The sequence below is a fragment of the Anopheles aquasalis genome, chromosome 2 (assembly GCF_943734665.1).
Source record: "Anopheles aquasalis chromosome 2, idAnoAquaMG_Q_19, whole genome shotgun sequence".
NCBI classification, from domain to species: domain Eukaryota; kingdom Metazoa; phylum Arthropoda; class Insecta; order Diptera; family Culicidae; genus Anopheles; species Anopheles aquasalis.
In genome coordinates this window covers 25970001-25994000 of record NC_064877.1, presented here as the reverse complement: position 1 = coordinate 25994000, position 24000 = coordinate 25970001, and the positions used below count along the sequence as shown (strand labels likewise).

The following is a 24000-nucleotide window of genomic DNA, read 5'->3' as shown; positions in this document are numbered from 1 at the left end:
AAAGCTTTTGCCCGGCTTCAGGCTTCCGCCGACCAGGTAAGGCTTCCGCAAATTAGGACCGAACCGAAATTAGTCATCAGCGAGCGTGCGAACGACGGAAAAGCGAAAAACAAAACCACATCACGCATTTTCATTGGCAACAAAAGGTCCACCGGCGGCAGACGACGACGATCTATTGTTTTTTTTTTTTTTTGGTTTTCTGCGAGGATTTTGTTTGTTTTGCACTCCTGCAGGCGTACATTCTCGGCTCGGCAAATCCTGTCCCGTCATGTTGGCTTCCAACTGTGTGCGAATGATTGATGAGCGACGAGCGAGCGACGGTCGCTGACACCGCAAACCCCAAGGGATGTGAGTCCGTAAGGGATGGGGGCTCGGGTCTTCCCATTCTTCCCTGACACCCAGTATGCAAGATGTGGTCGTAAAGTAAGGCATCACCGAGGCGGCATAACATTATCCAAAACAAATCCGAAAGCCACGACATATATACATCCCGAACAAAAGCGCCCAGCACATGAAGGAAGCACAAGCAGCTGTTGGAACTTTTTGCCAGCCCTTTTGTTTCCTTTTTTTTTTTTTGGCTCAAGAACTTACATACACACGTAATTTGATGGTAGTGTCTCGAGAAGGAGGAAAACCAAGGATGGACGGGGTGGTGTTGGCTTCTGAAAGTTTGATTTTCCGCCCAAGAATGGTGGCTGCGGTTACGTGGCGTAACTGATTGATGTTAATCGCCTCCGGATCGAGCGCTTCGGGCCCGGGTACCATCAAAATGGGCGCCAAATGACTTGACCAACATTCTTCTGCTTCGTTCGGTTGCTTCACCATATGGTCACACATTGGCGCCCCGCTTCCCTGCTGTTATCAGTGCGTTTCCGGTAGCATCTGTGGGCAAATGGGAGTTTGCCGTTGTTCCACGCGACCAGCCCCTAAGCTCGGTCGCTCGGTCGGATTATTTATATTCCCAATCGTATCGATGATGGTCATTACCACGCGTGGCATACGCGTTGCACCGTATGGTGTTGGCTTAGAGCGAGAATAATGAAGAATCATTGGTCGCCGTTGGCGGCCGTCTAGTACCGAGGGCATCACGAAAGGGCTCATCTATATATTATGGCAGTTTGATGGTTACTGGTTATTGGATATCGCCTTCCGCAAGCTCGCCTCCCCGGCTTTGTTCCACCAACCACGTTGTGGGATCATAATCCGGGATGACCGGCAACCGAAAACCCCTCATGCCAGGCCACATGGTTGTAGCAAATGTTGATAATACAGGATTTAACACTCGATCCCATCTCAACCGAACCGAACCGGACCGTTCCGCCCCGCTTGCTACCTCATCCGACAGATGGTTAATAAATTATGATAATGAGCTGTAATTAATTTCATTACACCGCACCGAGTCACAGCACGCACAGTCTGTTGGCGGTGGTGGTCAAAACCGGGTACGTGTGCAGTGGGTTCCCTGGGACGGGGCAATCACGGCAAGTGACCTCTGAGGTCGTTTCGGCCCAAGCACCGAACGCTGGCGGTCAAATCAAAAGCCAGCCAAATGTGGCCCAGCCTGCTCGAAGCGTGAGTGACGTTGGACGAGAGATCTGTAACCATTAGCAACATCTCTTTGCGGCTCACCAGCGTCCAAAGCCTACCTGGAAATGGCATTTCGCTCCCCGAAATTTTGATGATGCCGACCATCTCCCCCGTTGAGCGCCAGGGAGGCCACGCCAGGGTGTAATATACGCGAATGAATTTATCACCAAAACTACCGTGCCAGCAACACAGTTTGGTTTGCAATGGAGGGGGGTGGGGGGCGGCCACTCCTGTTGGTCTGTTTCAATTAGAGACGCCCAATATTAGCGCTGATTCGCGTCGTGGTAGCGCCCGAACATCCCGAAGCGCAGAAATGTGACAAATGCCAACGTGGTAAGGTTTGTGCTGGAGGACGGATAATGAAGATGGATGTGGTAACCACGCAGCCGCGGCTTGTGGCACAGGCAGGGAAGGTTAGAATGTGTGCCGACGTCATCGCTTGCTGTGGTGGACTCGGTCGACTCTCCGTTGCAGAACATTTGAATTGAAAGGAAACCGATGGAGTGGAGAGTGTGTTAAAGGGGGAAAGTGATGTTGTGGTTCAAGCGTAGCTCCATCCGACATCTAAGGAATTCTGGCTCCGTTTGTGTAACTAATTGGAGGTAACTATGCCAACTGTTTACGTTAAACTACTACGGTTATGCTGATGGCATGATCAAACCAATGCTACTGATTGGTTAAGATAATCGATAACCACTTTTAATGACTAATGAACTAAATCCAAATAGTGAAACCAACTGTGCTGTCTATTTCGTGGAATCTATTCGTAGTTGTTGAATCTCGAAGCACCCAAAACACTGTAATGGCTACTGGGATGCAAAACTAATGTTCCGGAATCTAATTGCGTTGCCAGGATATCCAGGAATCTTGCTCAGTAATAATCACATGAAGTACAATACAATTTCGTTACAAGACCACCAATCATAGCTCCTTGATGATTTGTTCCTAGAACTTGATGTATTAGAACGCTCTTGGAATTCGACGAAGAGGAATTTTGCTCGAAGAAAACACATCTTCTGCTCGGGACTTCTGATAGCATACCAAGGAAGGCACTTTGGGCTGTGGGAACGAAGGAAAAATTATAGATTCTATCACGAGTTTCCATTAAACGCCACCACCTCTCTCTAGATAATCCTCCTTCTGCTTCATTCACTTGGGAACGCACGCAAACGATTCCCAGCGACCTGAATGGAGCGCCTGATTACTCCGTCAATCATCGGTTGATTCGTCATTCATCGACCGACAGGTGCGGTTGATGTACGATAAAAACAAACTCAATTGACTAACCACCACATCACCACTCGGTGCACTCGAGATGAAAACCATCATTTGCTGTGGGCCACTGCAGCAGCCTCCAGGCACTGTTGTGTGCCGTGTCGGTTAATGCCCTATCGTTAGATCCCGTACGGTGATACCCGGGTTTGCATAAACATTTATTACCGACACGTTATTGCATTGCCCTTCTTTTCCCGGGGGACCTGTTCCGGTACGTCGATCGAGCATCATTGCAAATGGTGGTTGCTAGCGGGAAAATGGTTGTTGGCGTGCCCACCACCTCCACCACTACAACACAACAACCATCCCGTTAAATGGTGTCAAATGGTTGTGTATGGATGTGGCGTAGGAGCTATGGGGCCCTAGCGATGTTTTCCTCCCTGGGGCTCCACTGTGGTCAGCTCTTTTGCTATTTGCGCATCAGAGAGAGAGAGAGAGAGAGAGAGAGAGGCAGCCGTAGGTGTCGGATTAACAGTTGCTCCCACGCCGCCACTGTGCGTTATGGTATTCCGCCGAGAGCGTCTGAAGAGAAATCCATCCCATAAGCATCCCTCCTATCCCTTGGGGGAGTGCTGGTGCTGCAATCCGTTACGCTTCTCCGATCAATCCGCACGCCGTTACGCACCACTTTGCGGCCACAAGCTCGGGCAAAAAGCGGGGAGCGGGAGTCCAAGAAGTCCTCACTCCTTAAGCAGCAGCGTGCGTATCATTGGCTGAGATTGTAGGGGATAAGAAGCGGACAAAGTACGATAAAGGCCGCAAGGAATGGCTGCACTGGACGAACAAAGAAACCTTTGGACAGCAACCGGACGGGCTAGTGGACGGACCGTTTCCTGGGAATGCCATCAACGTTTACGTCCGCTTTTGGTGATTGATATGAAGACCCGGACCGGCAGGAAAGGGTGGCGGTAAAAACCCCCTTGCACTCGCATTCCAGTGGCTGTTGATTGGCTACTAGCACACAAACACACACTTCAGCCAAGTGTGGACGATCGCTGTATCATCGTCACAATCGCTCAAGCGTCGTGAAATCGACAGGCGAGGAGAAAAATGTCGTTTACTATCATTATTGGGTCAGTACTTCTATTACCGAAGGGAGTACCATTTAGCATCCGGGGGGGGGGGGGGGGGGGGGGGGCAGGAAGTAAGCGGATGAAAGGATAGAAACGGAACGCCAGGAACTGGGACGCACACACTCAGCATTGCTGGTATTTTACAGCTCCAACGCTGGAGATGGAAACATAAAAACAATTCGCTCCCCATTCGCTGGATTATCCTCAGGGATGGTTTAGTGTAGAATCCAAACCATTTGCCAACGCCAACGCCAGGGCCAGGGCATCCTGGAGAGAAGGGTTTATCTATCTGCAGACAAAATGAAGTATCACCGCATGCGGCAGGTGATTGTTGTTTGCATGACAGGAATTCATTTTAATAGTGCTAAGCTCCCGGTCTAAGGTCTCCAGAACCCAGGGATCCGCCGGATGTGGAGTGGTTTCATCAACAGGAAGGTCCATAGTCGGCAAGAGAGGGGAAGATGGTCTGTTATTAAAGCAGCACCAACCACTCCATTCCACTCACCACCCCATCGAGCCCAGCCTTTCGTCGCATATCGAGCGGAAAATGTTGCTCAGCGCTGTTGCTGTTGCTGTTGCTGGGTGGCGTTTGCTGTAGGTCTCTGCAATCATCACTAGGACAACCCTCACCAAGCCAAGTGCCGTCGTCCGTGAGTGGCAACCACTTCACTCTGCCCTGGCCCCCCGGATTTCTTGTCCACCAAACCCCCTTTCCCGACATCTGTTCCATGTTCTGTGCCCACCATCCGCATCGGTGCTTCAGATAACGGATTGCCGTTGCCTTGAGGGTTTCGTGACAGAGGCAGAGAGGCAGAGCGAGGGTCCAGGGGAGCTTGAGAGCCTCTTTCCACTCCTCTCTGCCCTGTGGATGGCAATATATGAACCAGTATTTTACATGCAATCGCACAACAATCGAGTCTGGAGTAATCCTCGATAGGGACTTATCGTTCATTACTGGCCAGTGCAGTGCAGACGATGGATATTAGAAGGATGGACCGAACATGGCCTGCTGACATGCTGACCCTGGCTTCCGTTCCCCGAACGTTCCGATTGTTGGGATGCATTCTCTGTAAAACCGGATTTCGGAGAGAGAGAGAGAGAGAGAGAGAGACGGTTGGTTCCTTAGAATCCTGAAATTACACCAAGAGCCCGAGCGTCGTCCGATGAATATCCCTTTCCTAAACACGCCATCAGTTTCGATTGGCCTCGTGCCATTCTTGGTATGGAACGACAAGGCCCAAAAACCGGGCAGCATCTGCAGCTGAAGCGAGCAGATGATGAGCTTTTGAAGCAACCAGCAGCCGAGGCAGCAGCAGCAATTTCGATTTCGAAACGTATAACCGAACGAATGACGTCACTGCCTTTGCTGCCTTGTCACCGGCTGCCGTGCCCTGGCCACGATTGGGGCGATGTGGCTTCACAACGACAGAAAAAAGTAACTTACACAGCAAAAACCATGAGGTTCGAGGAACGTGACCAGGAACTGGCGCTGGACGTCGTTCTTCGGACTTTGAACAACTACTCTTTGCTGTACACTGATTTGTCATTCTTGGTTTGAACTTGGTCGCTAAAACAGTTGCCACAGGGGTTGCTACTAGCAACAGCTATACTGACACCACCCTTCTGCTCCCCAAATGCATGAGTGAAAATGCATCCCGAGTGCTTCGAGGTGTGACAGCCGGTCCTTCAGATCATTGGACATCGCTGCGCTTCCAAAACCAAACCACCGGCCCCATAGGCAGGATTCCATGGAAGTTCCTGATGAGAATGCGTCCATTCTGAGCACATTCTGCGGTCATGGCGTGCCCTAGTCCGTCCGTTCCGTCCCACGGATCCAGTAGCCCATCTTTGGCAACTGACCAAGAAGCGAAACAATAGGCATCGCATCGCGCACGTTGTGCAAATGTTTGCGCGCCCATGGTCATGGTGGCGACGGCCATTGATTGCTAGGTCTCCGCGTAAAGGGACACGGTCCGTTGCGTCCGTCCTTGGTGTCGGTAATGCCATCGCAGTCGCTTGGAAGGACCGTCCGGTGGCCTTTGGACGGGCGCATATGACCTTACACGATGAAGGTCCGGACTCGCGGACTCCAGACCCCTCTCTCTCTCTCTCTCTCTCTCCCTCCCGGTCTCTTATCGATTCCCCTATAACCGGACTAAACTGTTAAGTGCTAAACTTTGTCGTCACCAGGGGCAGCTGTAGTGACGCCTCGGGCTTCGCGATCCGCCATCACCACCAGACTCGCAGCGTTTGGCACTTGACACATGAGCTGGAGACGGATTTCACAATCTCCGTGACCCGGTCCGGGCTGGCCAAGCTGGCCGAGCCGAGCGTTTAATCCGCTTTCGCGAATGGAAAAACACTTACCTTTGCCTCGTTATGGCTTTACGCTTACGGATTTCGGTGGTGGGTCCCATCCGATCCCATGACACAGGACAGGACATGCCGGTGGCACCGGAACGATCATCATCATCATCATCAGCATTGGGCGCACAGAGTACAAAGCGTGCCAATCTTACGCCAAATTATGCCACAGGTTCCCAAAAACTACGCGGGTTCCCCCGGGACACGTAGGGGCTTTTAATTAAAATCTGTTTTTCATCCACTCTGCACCCGGAATATAAAGCCAAATCATCGACATCATTGGCCTGTGTTCGCGCCTTGCGCATAGAATGCACTCGCATCTCGCAGCATAATAACGTAAAACTTTGCGATCGGAAGCGACATAAAGTGTGGCATGTTTTTCTTTTTTGTTCTTTTTCAGAGAGCGATAGAGAGGTAGCGCGAGGAAGGTGACAGCAATTCCAACGTTTTCATGTTACCTCTTCTTAATCATCCACCTTTTCTGCTTTCCTGCTCCACTTTCTACTCCCCGCAGCTAGTTAATTATGCGCGAACACGAAGCGCGACACTCATGCCATGCCATTCCGCCTGTTCGCTGCAGAGCGGATTCGCCGGCGGTAAAATTGTTGCTTTCGTGTTTCGTGTTGTTTTTATTATTGTTTGCTGATCGAACACGCCCGCGCGCACCGGCGGCTATTCGCATTGATAATCACGACGCCGCCACCAACAACCGCAACTAATTTCACTAATCTCGATGCCAGTGCGAGCGAGCTTACGGTTTGACTTGTTGGCTACTACCAACCCTAGCGCCCGGTTGGTGGCTTAGTGGCGAGACAAAAAGCGATCTAATGTTCCGAGAGCTTAGTCCACGCGTCTGTGTATGTGTTTATGAGTGAGTCGGCGAGCCGGACGTGCGGACTAATCATCGAAACATCGAATCGAGACACAAATGAATGCCACGATCCGCGTGCGTATCGTGAGAAAGTTTGCAGATCGGCTACATGCCTGCCTGCCTACCGCTCACTTCCAGCCCGTTACACTAATTGAACAGACACATCATCCCCCTCCCCTTTTTTCTGGACATTCCCACGCAGCAATACGATCTCCCCATCCAGTGATGCTGCTGCTGATTGCTGATGGTTCTGTCGGCGAGTGTACGGCGTGGGAAAATCCGCGAAAAAAGCCTTATCGCATATGGCGATTCACTGAAGAGCCAATCAGACACACAAAGAGAGACGAGAGGAGAGAGAGAGCGAGGAGCATTGAGGAAGGTAAGCGGGGAAGCGATGCACACCGATCGATAGTTGGAGATTGGGACGAGCTTCGCGCTAATCTGATTGGAAAGTTGGCCATTTTTGTTGATTTCACTCCCGCAAAACAAGGGAGCGGCGGTGGTGGTGACTGGTGGGCGAAAAGCCCACCCTCCCGTCAGAGATGGGTTCGTTGGTGGCCAACATGGGATGCACTTCACTTACCGATGGTGCGGAGCTGCAATAACCGTCCCCATAGGCCCCCTGACTCTCACTCAGGCTGACAAGTGTGCACGGGCTGAAAAGTTTATCTCGTGTGCACAATCCCCCTCCCACCCACCACCATCACCCCTTTGGGGATGCCTCGACCTCGATCTCGAGGATCTCGAGGGATCCCTTTCTGTGTGGAACTGGAAATATGTTTCCATCGTCCTCGCTCCCTTCGTGGTCCCAACTCCAGCGAATGGAAGATTATAAATTTAGAGCCCCAATGCCCCGAAAAGATAGGATTACGCTGAGTACACCCAGCTTGGTGGATTGGCTTCGGGCTTCCGGTGCAAATGCTGGACAACTTTTTCCCGAGCTCGCCGTGGCAGTGATTTAAGTTTGTAAGTTAAAAATTGTATGATTTCGTTGCAACTCAACTAAGTTAACATTACACGAAGCACCAGCCCACTAAGCTGCCTGCTGTCTGGTGCCTGTGCATGAGCATTCCGGGAAGCACAACGCGAAACACCTTGGATTCACCTGGTTGTGATGTGCTTGGCAGCCCTTGGGAGAAGCACTGGGAGAAAGTATTTAGAGATATTGAATTCTCCTTCCGCTACGCAACGGTGACGCCGTCTGTACGTCTTTAAAATGGCACAGACGGGCATGCAAATGTAATACCTATTCACTGGAAAAGGACGGCATTCGTCGTCAATCGGGAACCCTCTTTGAATCGTTGCCGCCGGTGGAGTGGAGGAGCAGATCAGAATCCGATTACTGTACGATTATGGCGATGCCTGACGCTTAGCACATAACACATATGCTGGCGATTGGGGATAAGACACGATTCGTGCAGATCGATTCTTCGTGGCGCTTCGTTTCGAACAGCACCTGGATATTGGTTACTCATATCGAGCGCTCGAAGTTGAAGGTTCTGTGGTGCTTTTTCTGGGCCGTTCTGGTAAGTGTACACCAAACTGAAGGACAGAAAAATCATTATAATGCCGGGGCATCGGTCGGCATCATGCTAATTGGTCTTCTGGATTGTGAATGGTATGCCTTTTTCCCCCAGGCAATAAAGGGGAATGGCTGTACTGAACGATGGATAGATGAATGAATTTAATTTGTTATTCGTTCGAATTTTTATTCCATTTACGATGCCGGTTCTGAAGCGCTTTTTTTATCGCCAGAACCAGGAACGTATATTTTAATCTTGCAGAAAGCGCACTGCACTCCGGTCCCTTATTTATAAACCAATTGAAGGACGCGAGCAACACAGTACGGTTGCACAATTTGTAATCAATTCAGTGCTGCATGTCGCACAACGAAATATTATTTGAACTTCTGCCAGCCACATTTAGTGGATGCATATTGATTTACGAGCTTGCGTTTTTTTTTTGGCCCAGATCAGCACGAACGCTCAGCACTGTAATGTACCATACTGTTTGTTTTATCTAGACTTGCTATTGATGCAATTTGATCCTTTAATTTCAACATTTTTTCAAAAATCAATTGCTTTCCAAAAATCAATTGCTTACATTGCAAAATGTAAATAAATTGTGTAAATTAATATTTTCAACGAATACGTATCCTGCACTAAACGGAGCATTGCTTGATGCAGAAACGATCGTATACCGGTGCAATTTGCGCTCATTCTATCATCGGATTCCTCAATTTTACGCCACGAAAATATGTCAGCATATCTCGCGTAAATTTACGTAGTTTTTTACTGAAACCACCGAGCCAATCTTTTCCATAAACCTAGCCATTAAGGAGGTCGATGCCACTAAGGATCAATGCGAGCACCATTATGGCACAAATCTATAAAATGTATCATGCCTCGTGCCTCAACCAAAGCGTGTATTGTGCAAACAAAAAGAAAACACGGAGAGACAACAGCACCACGTGCAAAGATCGCAACCTAAACACATGTAGTGATAGAAAGAGATAAGAGTGGCGCAAATCGTGGGTTGTATCAGATATTCTTCACCAGAAGCGGACCATGGCGGTGGGACGCAAGAGCGAAAGCGTCTTGAATTTGTCGATTTGTCAATTGTCTAAGTGCAATTACATCAGCCAGGTGACAACCTGTGCAAGCGAATCGCACAACGACGACGACTGGAGAAGACGTATTAATGGTATTGCTAAGAATATAGTGACTCTCGTGCGGTTGCCAGTGTAAATGTCGCCTGACAAAGATCGACAGTTCACTGATCTAGAACACGAGAAGGTCTGCTCTGGTGTGTATTGCACTGAAAGGGTACTTCCGAGTCTTGTGCTTCAGTTGAGAGTCTTATCCATTGTAACGAGAGCATTGGATGACGTGATTCGTAATTATTTACACTTCCCATCGAGATCCCTTTATTGTCGCTGCACAATGAAATAGCGGTAATTGCAAAGCAAAGCAAGACCGTTTCTATTCTTGATGCTTGATAAATCTTTGATGATATAATCAATACACTCTCAAACAGTTCTCTCATGTGAGAACATTCATTACTTGTCCAGTGCCGACATGAGGAATCTGATACCGAGAATCGGTCACTGGCGTTCTATGATAACAACTTCATTCAATTCTTCGAAGATCTGCCCCGCTGTTAATAAACTATCAGCGTTACACACAAACCCACCAACAATCACGGGCAGATATTGATCTTTCCAATTTCATGGCGACTCAAAAAAAAAGTCCTCAGTACCGATACTCCAATTACTTCAATCCCACGGTTTAGTGACGTCGGTATTGCTAATATTTCATTTCACGGTTAACATGCCAATCTTTGCAGTCGAATTAATACGGAATCATTTATCCATTAATCTTCATTCCACCACCAGCTCTTCTGCTTCTGGTCTGGTTGCTCCGGTTGCTGCTGCTCCTGCTTCTTCCTTCTTGTTTCCTCCTGTGACGCAGTTTAATTTCTTTACAACCTCACCATTGTGGCCCACTGGGAGATAGCAATGTATGCTCGTCCGGAATCGGTTCCGATGTGTCTACACCAACGACGACGACGACATAGATAAGTTCGCTCCATGGCTCGATGATTCCGGAGCGGGAGCCCTTTACCATCAGCACCGAAGCACCGGTGGCAGCGAGCGCGCATTATTGTGAAACAGTTTGTTTCATTCTCATTCTCGCACCAACCGATACACACCGATGCACACATACAGATATCGGTACACTGATTGATGATTCGTTTTTGCGCCGCGGCGCCTCCATCACGCCCATCGGTCGGCGGAACGAAGAACGTTGGGCGGTTGAGCATCACATCGACCATGCTCTAGCACCCAACCGGGCACCCTCTCGCTCTCTCTCTCTCTTCTCATCTCTCCCACAAGTAAACACACATCAGGCGGAACCGGAACCGAAAAGTCATTACTGTCGTTTTTTATTATTTATCAATCGACTTTGGTTCCCAATTCCATTCGGGGCGATACGATGCGAGCTACGCTGGCCTTTCGACGCTTGCCAAAAAGGGACGAACAATTCAGCTGCAGAGGCGAATTAAAGCTCCCAATGCAGCGATCACGCTGGCCAGCCACGGAAGAGTGGATAATCGACGATAAGTTACCCGTGGACTCGGTAGCAGGATCCGATCCGTGCACCGAAACCAACGCGTCCCTTCAATTAGACGGAAATTAAACGTCAATTCGGTTGAGGGGTAACCTTTTTGAGTTGAACCGAGTGGTCGACCCTGTCGACGGGTCGGAATCCGCATTTTTGGCATCACGGCATGGCTCGCAACCTGGAGCGGGTCCGAAATATGTTGACCCACTTTCGGTGAAAAACCAGAAAGCAATGGAAACGGTGTCCGGGGTTCGGGAGGTCGCAAAACTTTCCTCGCCAAAGCAACCGTACCGTACGGGAAAGTAGTTGATTGATTGAGAAGTCGCGTCTTGCCCTCTCGACCAAGTGCTGGTGCAATGTTCGCGGAACATGAATGAAACACGCCACCCAGCCAGCCACCGAACCAGTTGGGAAAATGGGAAATTTATGGCCTTCGAGTCGCTAGCGAGCCTTGGGCACATTGCCAAATGCCTCGACTCTCGCATCAAGGGAAGCATCGAGCTACTTCCTTTTCGGGAAGTGTATATGACGCAGAACAACAACAACAAGAAGACGAAGATTTTTTGTGCTGGCACTTTTCAAGGCCAAAACACGAGCCAGTACATTTTGCGCTTCCCCGGCACTCTCCGGTCCCTGGCAGGGTCGCGTGCAGTAGTGGGCCACGTGTTCTTTACACGTGTTCCGGGGCTGCTGTTGCTGCTGCTCCACTTCATTACACGCAATACGCCGATGGTGGTGCAGCCGATGATAAATGGCCGCTTTACAGAGGCGCCTCGCCTTTCACCCGATTGCCCGAGTAAAATGTCATTTATTTTCCGCGAGCAGAAACAATTTGTCCACCCTTCCCGGGCCGTTTCAGGGGGCTGAGTGGTGACCCTTTTTTCTCTCTTGTGCGATCCGAGTCCACCTGTTATCCCGCGAAATCACGGACACTGAGGGATCATGTCCCAACGATTGACATCCAATATGTTGGCAAATTAGATCCCGACCCTGCGATTGGAACCCCTCCGGGGCGCGTGACAAATGGATTCAAATTTCAAACCCATCTCCGCGAGCCTCCACGAGAGTTGTCGCCGATTTTCACCACGATTGGCCGTATATCATTCGCGCCCTAGAGGGAAAAGGCTATTTCCACTCCGAGTGGCGGTATCGATCGAATGGTTTTTGGTGAACCAATTTACGGAATTGTTTTAAAATGACCAGTCGGTCACAGTTTGATCGTCAGTTAGTTAATTTAGTCCGCTCGGCTCTCGCACTCACTACCATCACTCAGTCGAAGCTCAGGAAAGCAATTAAAAAGTTCAATAAAAGTAAGCCACGGCAGGCGGACAAACAGAAAGGCAGCCAGACGGACAGACAGAAGGTGACAGTAAAGGGCCCTCGAACGACCGTTTGATCCTTTGTGCGGATTAACAGAACAAGCAAGCGAGAGAGAGAGAGAGAGAGAGAGAGAGAGAGAGAGAGAGAGAGAGTGCCCGGGAAAATGGGAAAATTTAAAAATATCTACTCGCGGAAAACTCTAGCCAACCTTCCAGACTCCTCCTGTTGCATGTGGGCTGTTGTGTGGCGGTAGGCGGTGAAAAAAAAGCGAGGAAAGCGCGTGTTTTAATGACCTTCTCCGTCGAGCGTCGGAGCGCCGGTGTCACGCAGAAAGTAAGCAACCGAACACACCCCGAACCGACCGACCGACCAACGAAGAAAGGCCGGCTAATGGACCGCTGGGCCGGGGGCGAGCGTGCGCGACTCCCGCGATTCACGGAAATAAAAATTATGACCCCTCATTGATGTCAGAGATGATGATGATAAATTTCCGCTCCCAACAGCACTCGCCACTTTGGGGATCTGAGGGTGAAGAAGGAAGGGATCGGTCAAGACTCACGCAGCTTCTCGTTTTAACTCACAGCAGGACGGGGAAGGAAAATGTTACACGTTTGAAATGTTTGCATATCGGACAGTAAAAGGCCGAGAGAGTGGACACGGAACCATTCGATGTTATCTTGTCCTGGCATCCGACGAGAGAAGGAAGTTGTCGCCACGCGAATGTGGACCGGGCGGTCACCAGCCCTCCACGGTACATCCGGAGGATGGAAGCGTGAATTCTCACAATCTGAGCACGATTTATGAACGAGCTAATAAGCAAATTTACTTCAACCAAAGTGCAACCACCAACACCTTTCCCCCTTGTTGAGACGAGCGCCCTTCGTACGGTTTAATTAATGATAATTCATTACATTCGCCACTCGCCTGGCCGCCTGCCTGGTGGTACCTGTTGTTCACTGGCTGGTTGGCCAACCGATGCTGCAACAGTAAAAAGGTGGCGTTCGGCGGGACTTCAACTCACGGCCAACTGACCGCGGGTTTCTGCAGTCCGTCCTGCAGCTTTGCTGTTCGCCACGATGAGCACGGGATGGCTCACTGATGGTAGCCTGATTGCCGGCTAACGAGAGCCGCTTTCTTATGTTTGCTGCATAAATAATGGCGCAACGGGGAGCACTGATTATGGGTGGCACAATTAAGGTGAGGTGAGAGAAGTGATTATAATCGTCGTACGCCAAAACGCCTTTGATGGTTCTGACGCGGTTTCGGAAAGAAGGAATCTTTGTCTTTCTTTTTGCCACTGTTTATCTGATGTCTGGCGTGATAAGCTTCCGTTCTTGTCCTGTGGCAGTGGGCGGTTGTTGTAGATGGTAGGAGAAGCGGTAACAGGAAGAGTGGCTTTTTGTGTTTTAATTGAGTGCACTAGAACTCAAATGGCTTTCGATGATACTGTTGCGAAATTAATCATTCGTAATTTTACTTAATCTTTATGTGTTTGCGTGCACCATTTCATTCTTGACGCACGCACACCAAGCATCATAGTAGATAACATGATCTTCAGCTGATTTCGGTTGAATGATTCGAAGTGAAATCCATTTCTGTTTGTTCGGGAGCTTTATGCCTCTCAATATCATCAGAAAAGACATGCGAGCTTTAATAAATTATTAGGGTTATGAGCCGTGAGGAAAGATTATGAGATTAAGGCTTAACCCTGCTGTTACCCTCAAAAAAACTCACTAATTTTATCCTCGTGGACCATTTGGTCCATGGTGTATTTTCTATGGAAATGGCTTTGTAAACGATTGAATATGAATTGTTTGGCTTTTGTAAGCAAAAGATATTGACTTATTTTGCATTATATGTGTTTATATTGGTATAATAGAATATAAAGAACGACATTTCGCAATATTGGTTCGCAATCCAAATCACATAAACGAATTTGGGCGCCAAAATACGACCACGTTACGTCTCGAAATTGGCAGAACGTTCACTAGATGAAAGGAGGGAGAAGTTTCCGTCAAAACGAATTGATATCGCAGCCATTACAATCTAAAATTGTAGCCATAACAATCTAATATGCCGATTCCAGAACCACAAAGCGAGCCAAACTATTGCATTAGGTAAGCGTGGTCGTCGACCATCCGGGGCGAATGACTACGATAAGTGGTAGATAGGAGGAAGGAGGTATCATCATTCGTGTTTGAGTGATGAATGTGATGAAGAGTATCAATTGAGGTTGGTAGATCCGTTGTTCGTTGCAAAAAATCAAATGATTTGGAGCGACAAACCATTCCTCGAGATCATCGGATCACAAGCACATAATATCATCACAACACGGCCTCACCCCGATTAGAGATTTGTGGAATTGATGGGTGGAATTGCTTCCAATGTTCTACAATTGTCACGAAAACGTGACAATTAACGAGCAACTGGTAGCGTTCAGAGGACGGTGTTCTTTTTGACAGTATATGCCATCCAAACCGGCTAAACACAGTTTGAAGTTTTGGCTAGCAGTGGATTCCTCGGCAAGCTACTTGTAGAATATTCAACCGGATCTCGGAATATCTCGGAAAGTCGGCCACCGCAAATCCCGAAAAACCAAAGCGAACGAGTGGTTCTAGATTTGGTCGATGCCTTGAACTCTTTGGCCAAACTCTTTTACGGCGTAAGATAACTCTTGTTGGCACTGTTCGAAAGAACAAAACCTACATTCCGCCAAAATTACTGGACTTAAACAAGAAACCCTTATACCAATCAACGTCTGCTTTTGATAAGACCACCACATTGGTGTCATATGTTGGCCACAAACACAAAGGAACAATATTACTAAGCACTATGCATTCGCAACCAAACATTGCCGAAGGGCCAAAGAAGAAGCCTGCAATTGTCACCTATTACAATTCGACAAAGGGTTTGTTTTGATTTTTTTTCTCATTCCATCGATATAGCATTGCGCTAATCATTGTGTTTCGGTATTCAGGTGGTGTGGATACGGCGGACCAAATGATCAGCTGCTACAGTTCAAGAAGAAAGACAAACGATGGCCATCCGTAGTGTTCGCTAATATCATAGATATTTAAGCTTTGAACGCATATGTTATATTTTCCGTGATCGACCCAATGTGGAGTCCGTGATGTGAATCTGTGAAACGCTCACAATTTTTACGACAATTAGCGATTGATTTGGCCCATGAACACATGCAGCAACGAACAGCGATTCTAAGGCTGGCTTCATCTGCGGAATTATTCACAAAAATGTGCTCATCACCTAGAACTTCCCTCAGCAGATCGTTTACTAATGAATCTCGATCGGGCTCATCACTTTTGTCAACGCCACCATCGTCGGCAGTGCCTTCAACAAGCCTAAAAAGGTGGCCAGCGCCTGTGCTGTAAAAGCAAATCCGAGAAAAAATGTGTCGAATGTGGAGTATTTGTTTGTAAAAATGATAGAAAAGTGTTATGTAGTACATGTATGAGTCGAAATGTCCAAACAATAGCTAACGAATAGCTATATTATAGCTGCTATTAGAGGAAAATGTACTATGGACCAAATGGTCCACGAGGATAAAATTAGTGAGTTTTTTTTTTACTCGACCCCTATCATACTTTTTATGAACTTAAATGTATATTTATGCTTATCAGCCGAAAATAGCACCATATCGAAAATTTCAAGACCATCGGAATTTTAGTTTTGAAGATATAACAAAAAAACCAACGAGAAATGGACCAAATGGTCCGAGGGTAACAGCAGGGTTAAATAATACATTTCAATGGATTCTGAATTATGAGAGAGATTGAACCCAAATATATTGTGTAGCTAAGGCCGTGTAATGCTTGCAGGGACTGATACGCATTATAACTGCGGCCGCTGGGAAGCAAAACATGTGTAAAGCTCCCAGGGCCTGAGAGCGAGGCAAACGGGACCGGGACATTGAAATAAGCTCCGGGCCCTCCCCAACAGTATGACAAAAAAAAACGCATACGTTATTAGAAAGATACTTATTGTATACTAATAAAATTAAGATATTTTACATTACAAGCATTCATTATACTTGATGAGCTCGTAACTTTGATTACAAAATACAACTAGAATTTAAAAGTGTAACTTCTGTCATTTAAAAAACCTTTTTATCGATTCGAAAAGTGCTATATACACTGCACCCTTTACGAGAAAGCACAGAAGAAGTGTTATTATCCGCCGAGAAACAGTTTTTTCGTGCGAAAAAGAGGTAGTTACGGGGATTTAAAACACCGAATCCGATCAGTGCATTGTAAAATCGGTTTACAATACATTCTCCTGCGGTTCCAGCTTTACAAATGGACATGGATTCAGGCAAAATGCATGCCATAGTTACCATATTCCCCGCGTGCACGTGACCATGGTGCCGTATGATGCGATTTCATGCATTTTTAAAAGAATCCCCGAACTTCCATCCCACTCCAATTACACCTCCAAACCCATGTTTCCAACTATTAATCAATAGCTAGCGAGCAATCGCGTGCAAAAGGGGTTCCCAGGCTCGGGCAGCGGTCCTAGGAGAACCAAAAATAAAATCCACAGCATTCCAGCTCTGTCCCGAAAAACCACCAATGAACGTGGCATAAACGAGAAAGAGGACTAGCAAGGAAGGGAAGGGAAAGAAGAGTTAGAGAATCGATCCACAACCGATCGAACCATACCGTGCTCGTGCTGGACAGATAGCCCAGCGTCCGGATGTCGATGATGTCGATGTCCATCCTGGCTAGGGAAGTGGCCTGGAACCGTTCGCCGAGATGATGACTTCCGCCTTGTGCCGCACCGTTACCCGGTCGCTCGGTCGCCCGTTCCCGGTGCTGTGTGGATGCGCGGAACCGTCGGAATGGTGGTGGGCCACGTGGCCTAACCGCAACACACAATGAAGCAAGCGGACTAGTTTCGCTGCTGTACTATACACTCACATCCACCAGCCACTCCATGGCACATGGCTCGAGACGGGCAAAACAGAAGTGAGCGTGTGCGCCTATTCGCCCGGAATCGGAACCTCCCTTCCTGTAAGTTAAATATCTGTTTTCCTCAATTTCCCAAAATATCACACAGACAACATTTCACTCCGTTTTCGCCCCCCCTTTCTCGCTGTTGCGTTTGGTATTTTCTCACTAGCGAATCACTAGCACTGACCACTTCACCATGACCATTGGCAACCATTTTGTTTCACTGGTTGCCTCGATACGCTACTACACACATAACCCAGAAGTCACCGGAAAGGAAACTGTGAATTGAAGGGCGAAATTGGGTTGCCAAGTGGGTTTGGTGGTGTTTTGTTTTGTTTTGTTTTTTTTTGTCAATTTCTGCTCCTTCCCAAACATAGCCTCCCGGGAGCAATGGCGATCGTGTCAGCAACCCGGATGCTGATGGCCCGGATGTACACCGAGGATTGAACGATTTCTTTTATCATAATACAAATAGCAGTTGGCCATGGTCGAGTAAACATCATCACCACATCGGTTTGCAAAGCCACCGGGATCATCGCGGAGGATGGGTTTCTTGTGTTGTCGTGGGTTGTGGTGGCGCTGTTGCTGTTACTGTTGTGGCCTAGACCTGATGATTCCCCGGTACTAGCGCCAGAGCACCACCACCACGACCATCACCAATCCCCGCACTTCACTACCACTTCACGGACGTCGAACGTTCCAAATTTGCCTTCCGGGGCTGAACGCTTTCAATCCGGCTCGCTGGTGGTTGGATGCTGCTGCTGTTGATGCTGCTACCCATGTTCCTGCAGATGATGTATTCCATCAGTTTTCCCTTTCGAGTTTACTCCATTCGGCCAACCTTCGGCTGGCTGGCTTGACTGGTTTCGACCTGCAGGCTGCCTGGCTGGCTGGCTGGCTGGCTGGCCGAGACACGATAAGCAGGATACACAAGCGGATGAAACCGATTGTGATGACTCCTGCGATGGAGCCGCGTGGACGGTGAAAGGGCGAGAGCCGTTCAAGTTTTTTAAAGTTTTAAACTCGCCACCATCACCTACACACCAGCACCATCCCACCACCACATCAACCCTTTCGCTGAATCTGACGAGAGAGCGAAGGGAAGGTTCGTGGGAGAGCTCTTGGTATTTTTTTTCTGCTTTTGCTTTTGCTTTTCTTATGGAAATCACTTAAAATCCTTCGCGCTAGTTGCACGAAAACGACCACGACGACGACGATGACGACGAAGACGAGATCTCCCCCCCAGGGCTGGTGTATGTGTTTGTGCATGTGTCTGTTAACGATTCTGCCAACAAACACGCGCACACGTTCGTTTTTGGGGTGGAAAAGCGCTTTAGGGAGCAAGGATAGCAAAGTGAGTTCGAGCGTACTCTTGTTTTCCTGCGCGACGTAAAGAGTGCTGCTGCTGCTGCTGCTGCTGATGCTGCAAGTTCGTTAGCCCTTCCTTCCGGCGCGCTTTACGAAATGCTGCTCCTGGCCCTAGTCCTTTAGCATGTTGGCCAACGAACGGAATGCACGTGTAACACGGATTTGGTTCACCAAACACCCCGAGTGAGAGGGAGAGATTGGAGGAGAAGTACGGTAATTCATTTAGCATCCAAGCAACCGCCAAAGTTTCATGCCAAACTTGTCCCGAAAGATGACACATTAACGTCACCGTTTTGGAGTTTAATGGGCAGCAACGGGACGGAAACTTTTGCCGAATGGAAATACGTAATAATATCCTTCTACTGGTTTTTATTATTTTTGGCTCTCAATCGACCCAAACACACACTCGAACACGCACGCACACTGGTTTGGTTTGGGGCTATTGCAACCTGTGTCAAACAGCGGAGAATCCTGCGCTCGCTACCGTTTGGTGGCATCCAACACTTGCAACTGGCGGGCCGTGCACCGGATCGTGGCTTCGATTGCCGGACGAAGCTGATAGAAGCTTGAGCTGCTGTAGTTTTGTGGAAGAGTATTTACTAGATCTAATTTTCTATCCGTGTGAATCGATCGATTCACCGCTTGGCAAGCGCACTGTTAGCCAGCGGGTCAGCGAGCGAAGTTCCCGCCAAATTGCTACCACTCGGACGTACAATGGAGCGCGATGCCCCACCAGTCCAGACCGAGCATCATCATCCATCACTCGCTGCACATGCTGGGCTGGGCAGGGCCGGGTTGGGCTGGCCAATGACGGGGGGGGGGGGGGGGGGGGAATCGACTCACGCGCATACCGACACGCGTGGACACACGCAACAGCGTCTCATCTTTTATTCAAAGGCAACGCGAGGCGAGATTACAATCGCAGCTCCCCAAACACTCACTCACTCACTCGCTGGCCCACCGACTTTGCTTGGCGTGCCAAAGTTCACACTCGTCACTGGCCCATTTTCCGGCGATGGGGGAAAGCCTCCTCTCCCTCCCTCTCCAAGCCACGCGCAACAACACTCAACGGGGTCGAATGATGCCACCGTCCACGCAGCCAGGGGTACCGCTTCCGGTTTGGGCTTGTTCTGTGCTAATGCCACTGCTTTTCACCCGTCATGCCCGCTGCGTTGTATCTGCTTCTTCTGTTTCTACGAATCGTGACACTTGCTTTTATGGCTTAATCCCGCGGATCTTAGTGCCAGCTCAGCGGAGAATTCCGAAGACGAAGCACACGGTTCGCAGTGTACGGCCGCATACCTTGGCATCAACTACCACCACCAACAAACGAGCTTGTCTTGGACGAACTTGGGCGCCACTTGGTCAGCACGTTACACTGAGCTGCTAGTTAGTCAGCTCTACTGCTACTGAACGGATGCACTGCAACGGTAGCACGGTAGTGAAGGATGTGCGCACCGGTTGCCACTTACTGTCGGCGGCAACATCGTTGCCTGAAAGCCCACCGCTAACTGGTGATCTGTTTGCGCCAATCGAGCAGGATGGCAGGATGGACGGTCGCTCGCTTCGTGGACCGAGAGGTTCGTTTGCTTGCCTTTGGTTTGGGGCCACCCGGATCGTTGCCGTTGCTGTTTCGGTTACATCGGTGTCCTTTCGGATGAACGGCAATGAACCGGCGGTGAGTGTCCGGATGAACGCAGGACCGCAGGTTCGTAGTAACTTAAGACAAACGGGTAGTAGCTCGACGTGTTTAGTAACATTCGCAGTAAATGTGTGCTTAAGAGAAGGGTAAGGTTTTTTTCGTTTTTTTTTCTTTTGCAAAACATAAAAAAGTCAATGTATCTTTAGTAAATACTAGTTGTCCCGGCAAACTTCGTTCTGCCATTCGACTCTTGAGGCCTATATTTAAGATGTTGGATGTATAGTTTTTAATGCAACATAAAAATGGAAACGGTTTTTACTGTACTGATGCTTTCAATGATACTGATGACCAACATTCAATAACTGCCATCACAATCGGGGAGTTTTGAAAAGAAATTTTTGAACAATGTTAACACACCTCATCCATCTTCCCTTTTTCAACACACGACATTTCATTGTAGAGAATCGTAGAACCATATAGCAATGTGGCACGATGTAAATGAACCGCGGGAGGATTCGCATTAGTTCCACATATACGATCCTGATCTTAATTGCATTGCTGCCTTCGTCTTTCGCTATCAATCTCGCATCTCGTTGTTCTTGAAATCTTGATTTTGATTTTCAGACATACGCAATTGAAGCTGAAAACATGCTTGATCCCGTTGCTCAGAGGCCTGGTTTCTACGGATTAGTGCCAGTCTTGTTGAATTTCGGCTGAGCACTCCTTTCCTTGATCTTCTGATTGCAGGCATTTTTTCTGTCTATGAAATGGCTCTTCTATTTACCACAAATAGTTGTTGATGTACTCACCGTAATTTTTATTCAAACCAAAATAATTAGCAAACTCAAATCCCTTGACGAATCATCGTTGCTTTGCTCAAACCAATCGCTCTTTGGTCTGATGAAAGTAAAAAATTAGAAACTGATTTTGTGATCACTGTAGAAAGTAGGCCACGATGATCAAATTAGAGCAGCAATGCCGAATTCAACGCAGTGGGCATAGGAGGTGGTTGCCATGCGTTGTTTTGAAACAATATCGAGTGAAGTAGGCTGGGAAGTGGAAATCTGGTGCAAAATTGAGTTCCAATTTGCCATTAAAGGACAGAACTTACTCAAAATTTTCTTCCGTATAAACCTTCCGCAGAGCAAGACGAATTCATTGGGCCAAGAATGAATGAAATCGGCCCATCCGTTCTCCAGTGATGTGCGTTCGAAAGTACGAGTTTGATTTTTATATATATATAGATTTTAACTCCTGTCTGGTTTGAATTTTTCAATTTTGGAACTGAAACCATCGTAAAATGCTCGATGAGGGCCCAATACATCAATCTGGCACATATTACGCTGCATAAATGAAGATTTCAAGCCCCAAAAGAGAGTGAAACATCAACCCGGAGCACGCTTCATTAACCTTCAACGAGGCACCTTTACGCAAACAGCTTTAAAACTATACCCCCCACCACCCGTTTTGACGGTATTTAAGTAAACACCGGGAGTCATCCATTTCGCCACAGCTGGCAGCCCCATTAATGTGCACTCCCGTTTCGTCACCGTGTCACCATAGTGTGTAACCAGCGGCGTGTGGTGTGTTCATTGGCTACAAACCAGTACATCCTTAATCAATGCTTTCGTAGCCGGGCACGTTCATTAGTCGTGCTGCTCCAGCGCATTAGGCATAATTTATCGTATCCCTTTAGCAGGATCCGGAGCGTAGCGTGTTACGGCTGTTGTTGCTCGAATGCTTCAGAACACCAGAACTGTACCAGAACCAACGGTTCCTCACCGGTGGATCGAGTGATTTCGTTTGCATTGTTTACGAACGAGATACGAACTAGCATCCCACTCCCGGTAAATGTCACATTTTTGTTGAGCGAACATCAACATGCACTGCATTGTAACTTACGTTCCGACCAGCCCCACCATCGCCTCCACTCCGTTACACGCGAGCGAAACAGATGTTAAACGTTTCGTCACTAGCGATGCTGGGTGAAGTTGTATATACACCGCCGCTGGTTCTTGAATACTCCCGCAGGGTTCGAAGCAGAGGTTCGTCTCTCCGTCTGGTCGTTCGCATGTACCGCTGTCACCGTAGTACATCTGCCGGAGTGCCATGGCCTTAAGAAGGTCTGACTGGTACACGTTACGGTACGTTGGTCCTTTGAGGTATTTGTATTCAGCTTACACTGAACGCCAAAGGGAACATTGGCGCGTGGTACAGTGCGAAGCAGTCTGTACTCCCGGGCATGTAGTTTGTAACATGCACGTTTAGTGATTTAGCATTACAAAGGCCAGGAATGTTACGATGGAACTGCATGCAGAAGCATTTAAATCTCTTCCAATCAAACAAATCGCTATCATTACCGTTGAGCATGAGTGATGCCAGAACGGTAAGACAAAATCGAGCGAGCATGCGATTTATATAATCAAATCAATTCTGCAAACAATTTTAATTGTGTGCATTTGTAACAAAAACGTAGAAATGGAACTGATATCAAGATAGAATATCGATCTACTAGATACGAAACGTGTTATCAGCTTCGGAATTTTGAAATGTTGTTGCTCACAGACAGAGTACTCATCAAACACTGGTTTTACTAGGCATTCCACATTACCTTGCGTATCCATCTGCAATTCTGGCTAACAAAGATCATGGATACTTCAGCAATTGTCAAATAAAGTAAATAAAGCGATAGGAGAAAAGATTATTCATTACTACCGAAGCAGTTTAGTAATCAACAGAAAATAGTACACCAGTGCTCCGGAACATTCTTTTTCGCAAAACACAAAACCGAAGCAAATCGTCATTCTCATCGTCGTCATCGTGACTTGCTGCGGGCACGCCCATGACTGATAGACACTTTTGTATTGTGAACCCTTTCTCTTCTGCTGAACACATCCTCAAACCTTTTTGTACTTTTTTTCAGTGAGCACTCAAGAACTTTATCAGAGAAAGAGCGAGAGCGTCAGGTCCACCGTGGTCACCTGTACAAGGTATGCCGCCAGCATTATTTCTGACCATTTTATCTGACATTTTTGATCTTCAATCTTACATATCGGCACTCGGCGATGTTACGGTGGAACCGGGCACCTCCGGCACTGGTCCGTCTCGTGTGGTTGACGGCCGCCATGGATCCGCCTTGTCCGTGAAACATTCAGTATATGCGTGGACATTCGAACCGACCTACTCGTGGCCGGTGGTGAGGTAGGTGCGTTGGTTGCGCAAACGTGTTTTGTACGAAATATGGAACCATACGCGACACTAGTGCGCCGTCGGTGGGGCCGTGTCCCGTTGCTGGTGACCTTAGTAGTGATAGTTGGGTGCCTGGTGCAGCTGGTGGGTGCAGCTGATTCGATATGTGAACGAATCGACTTTAACGATATCAACACGTGGAAGGTGCAACAGTGTTCAG

The 24000-nt window shown here is 48.2% G+C and overlaps 2 protein-coding genes across 3 annotated transcripts in view; one reads left to right on the top strand and one right to left on the bottom strand.

Moving 5' to 3' along the window:
• The window catches only part of LOC126570941 (dopamine receptor 1), an 81474-nt gene extending 61020 nt beyond the window's left edge, over positions 1–20454 (bottom strand). The window contains exons 1-2 of one of the 2 annotated variants that reach the window (XM_050229091.1): positions 20422–20454; positions 17291–17859 (exon numbers count right to left, since the gene is read on the bottom strand). In XM_050229091.1, the coding sequence (XP_050085048.1) occupies positions 17291–17347 (57 nt within the window). In that variant the 5' untranslated portion in view covers positions 17348–17859; positions 20422–20454. Of the gene's footprint in view, positions 1–17290; positions 18367–20421 lie in introns of both variants that reach the window. The other variant, XM_050229090.1, reaches the window with a different exon arrangement.
• Positions 20455–23831: 3377 nt separating this feature from the next.
• LOC126572819 (uncharacterized) overlaps positions 23832–24000 on the top strand; it is a 2079-nt gene continuing 1910 nt past the window's right edge. The window contains exon 1 of the mRNA XM_050232472.1: positions 23832–24000. This exon is cut by the window's right edge and continues 1910 nt beyond it. Within this exon, the coding sequence (XP_050088429.1) occupies positions 23832–24000 (169 nt within the window).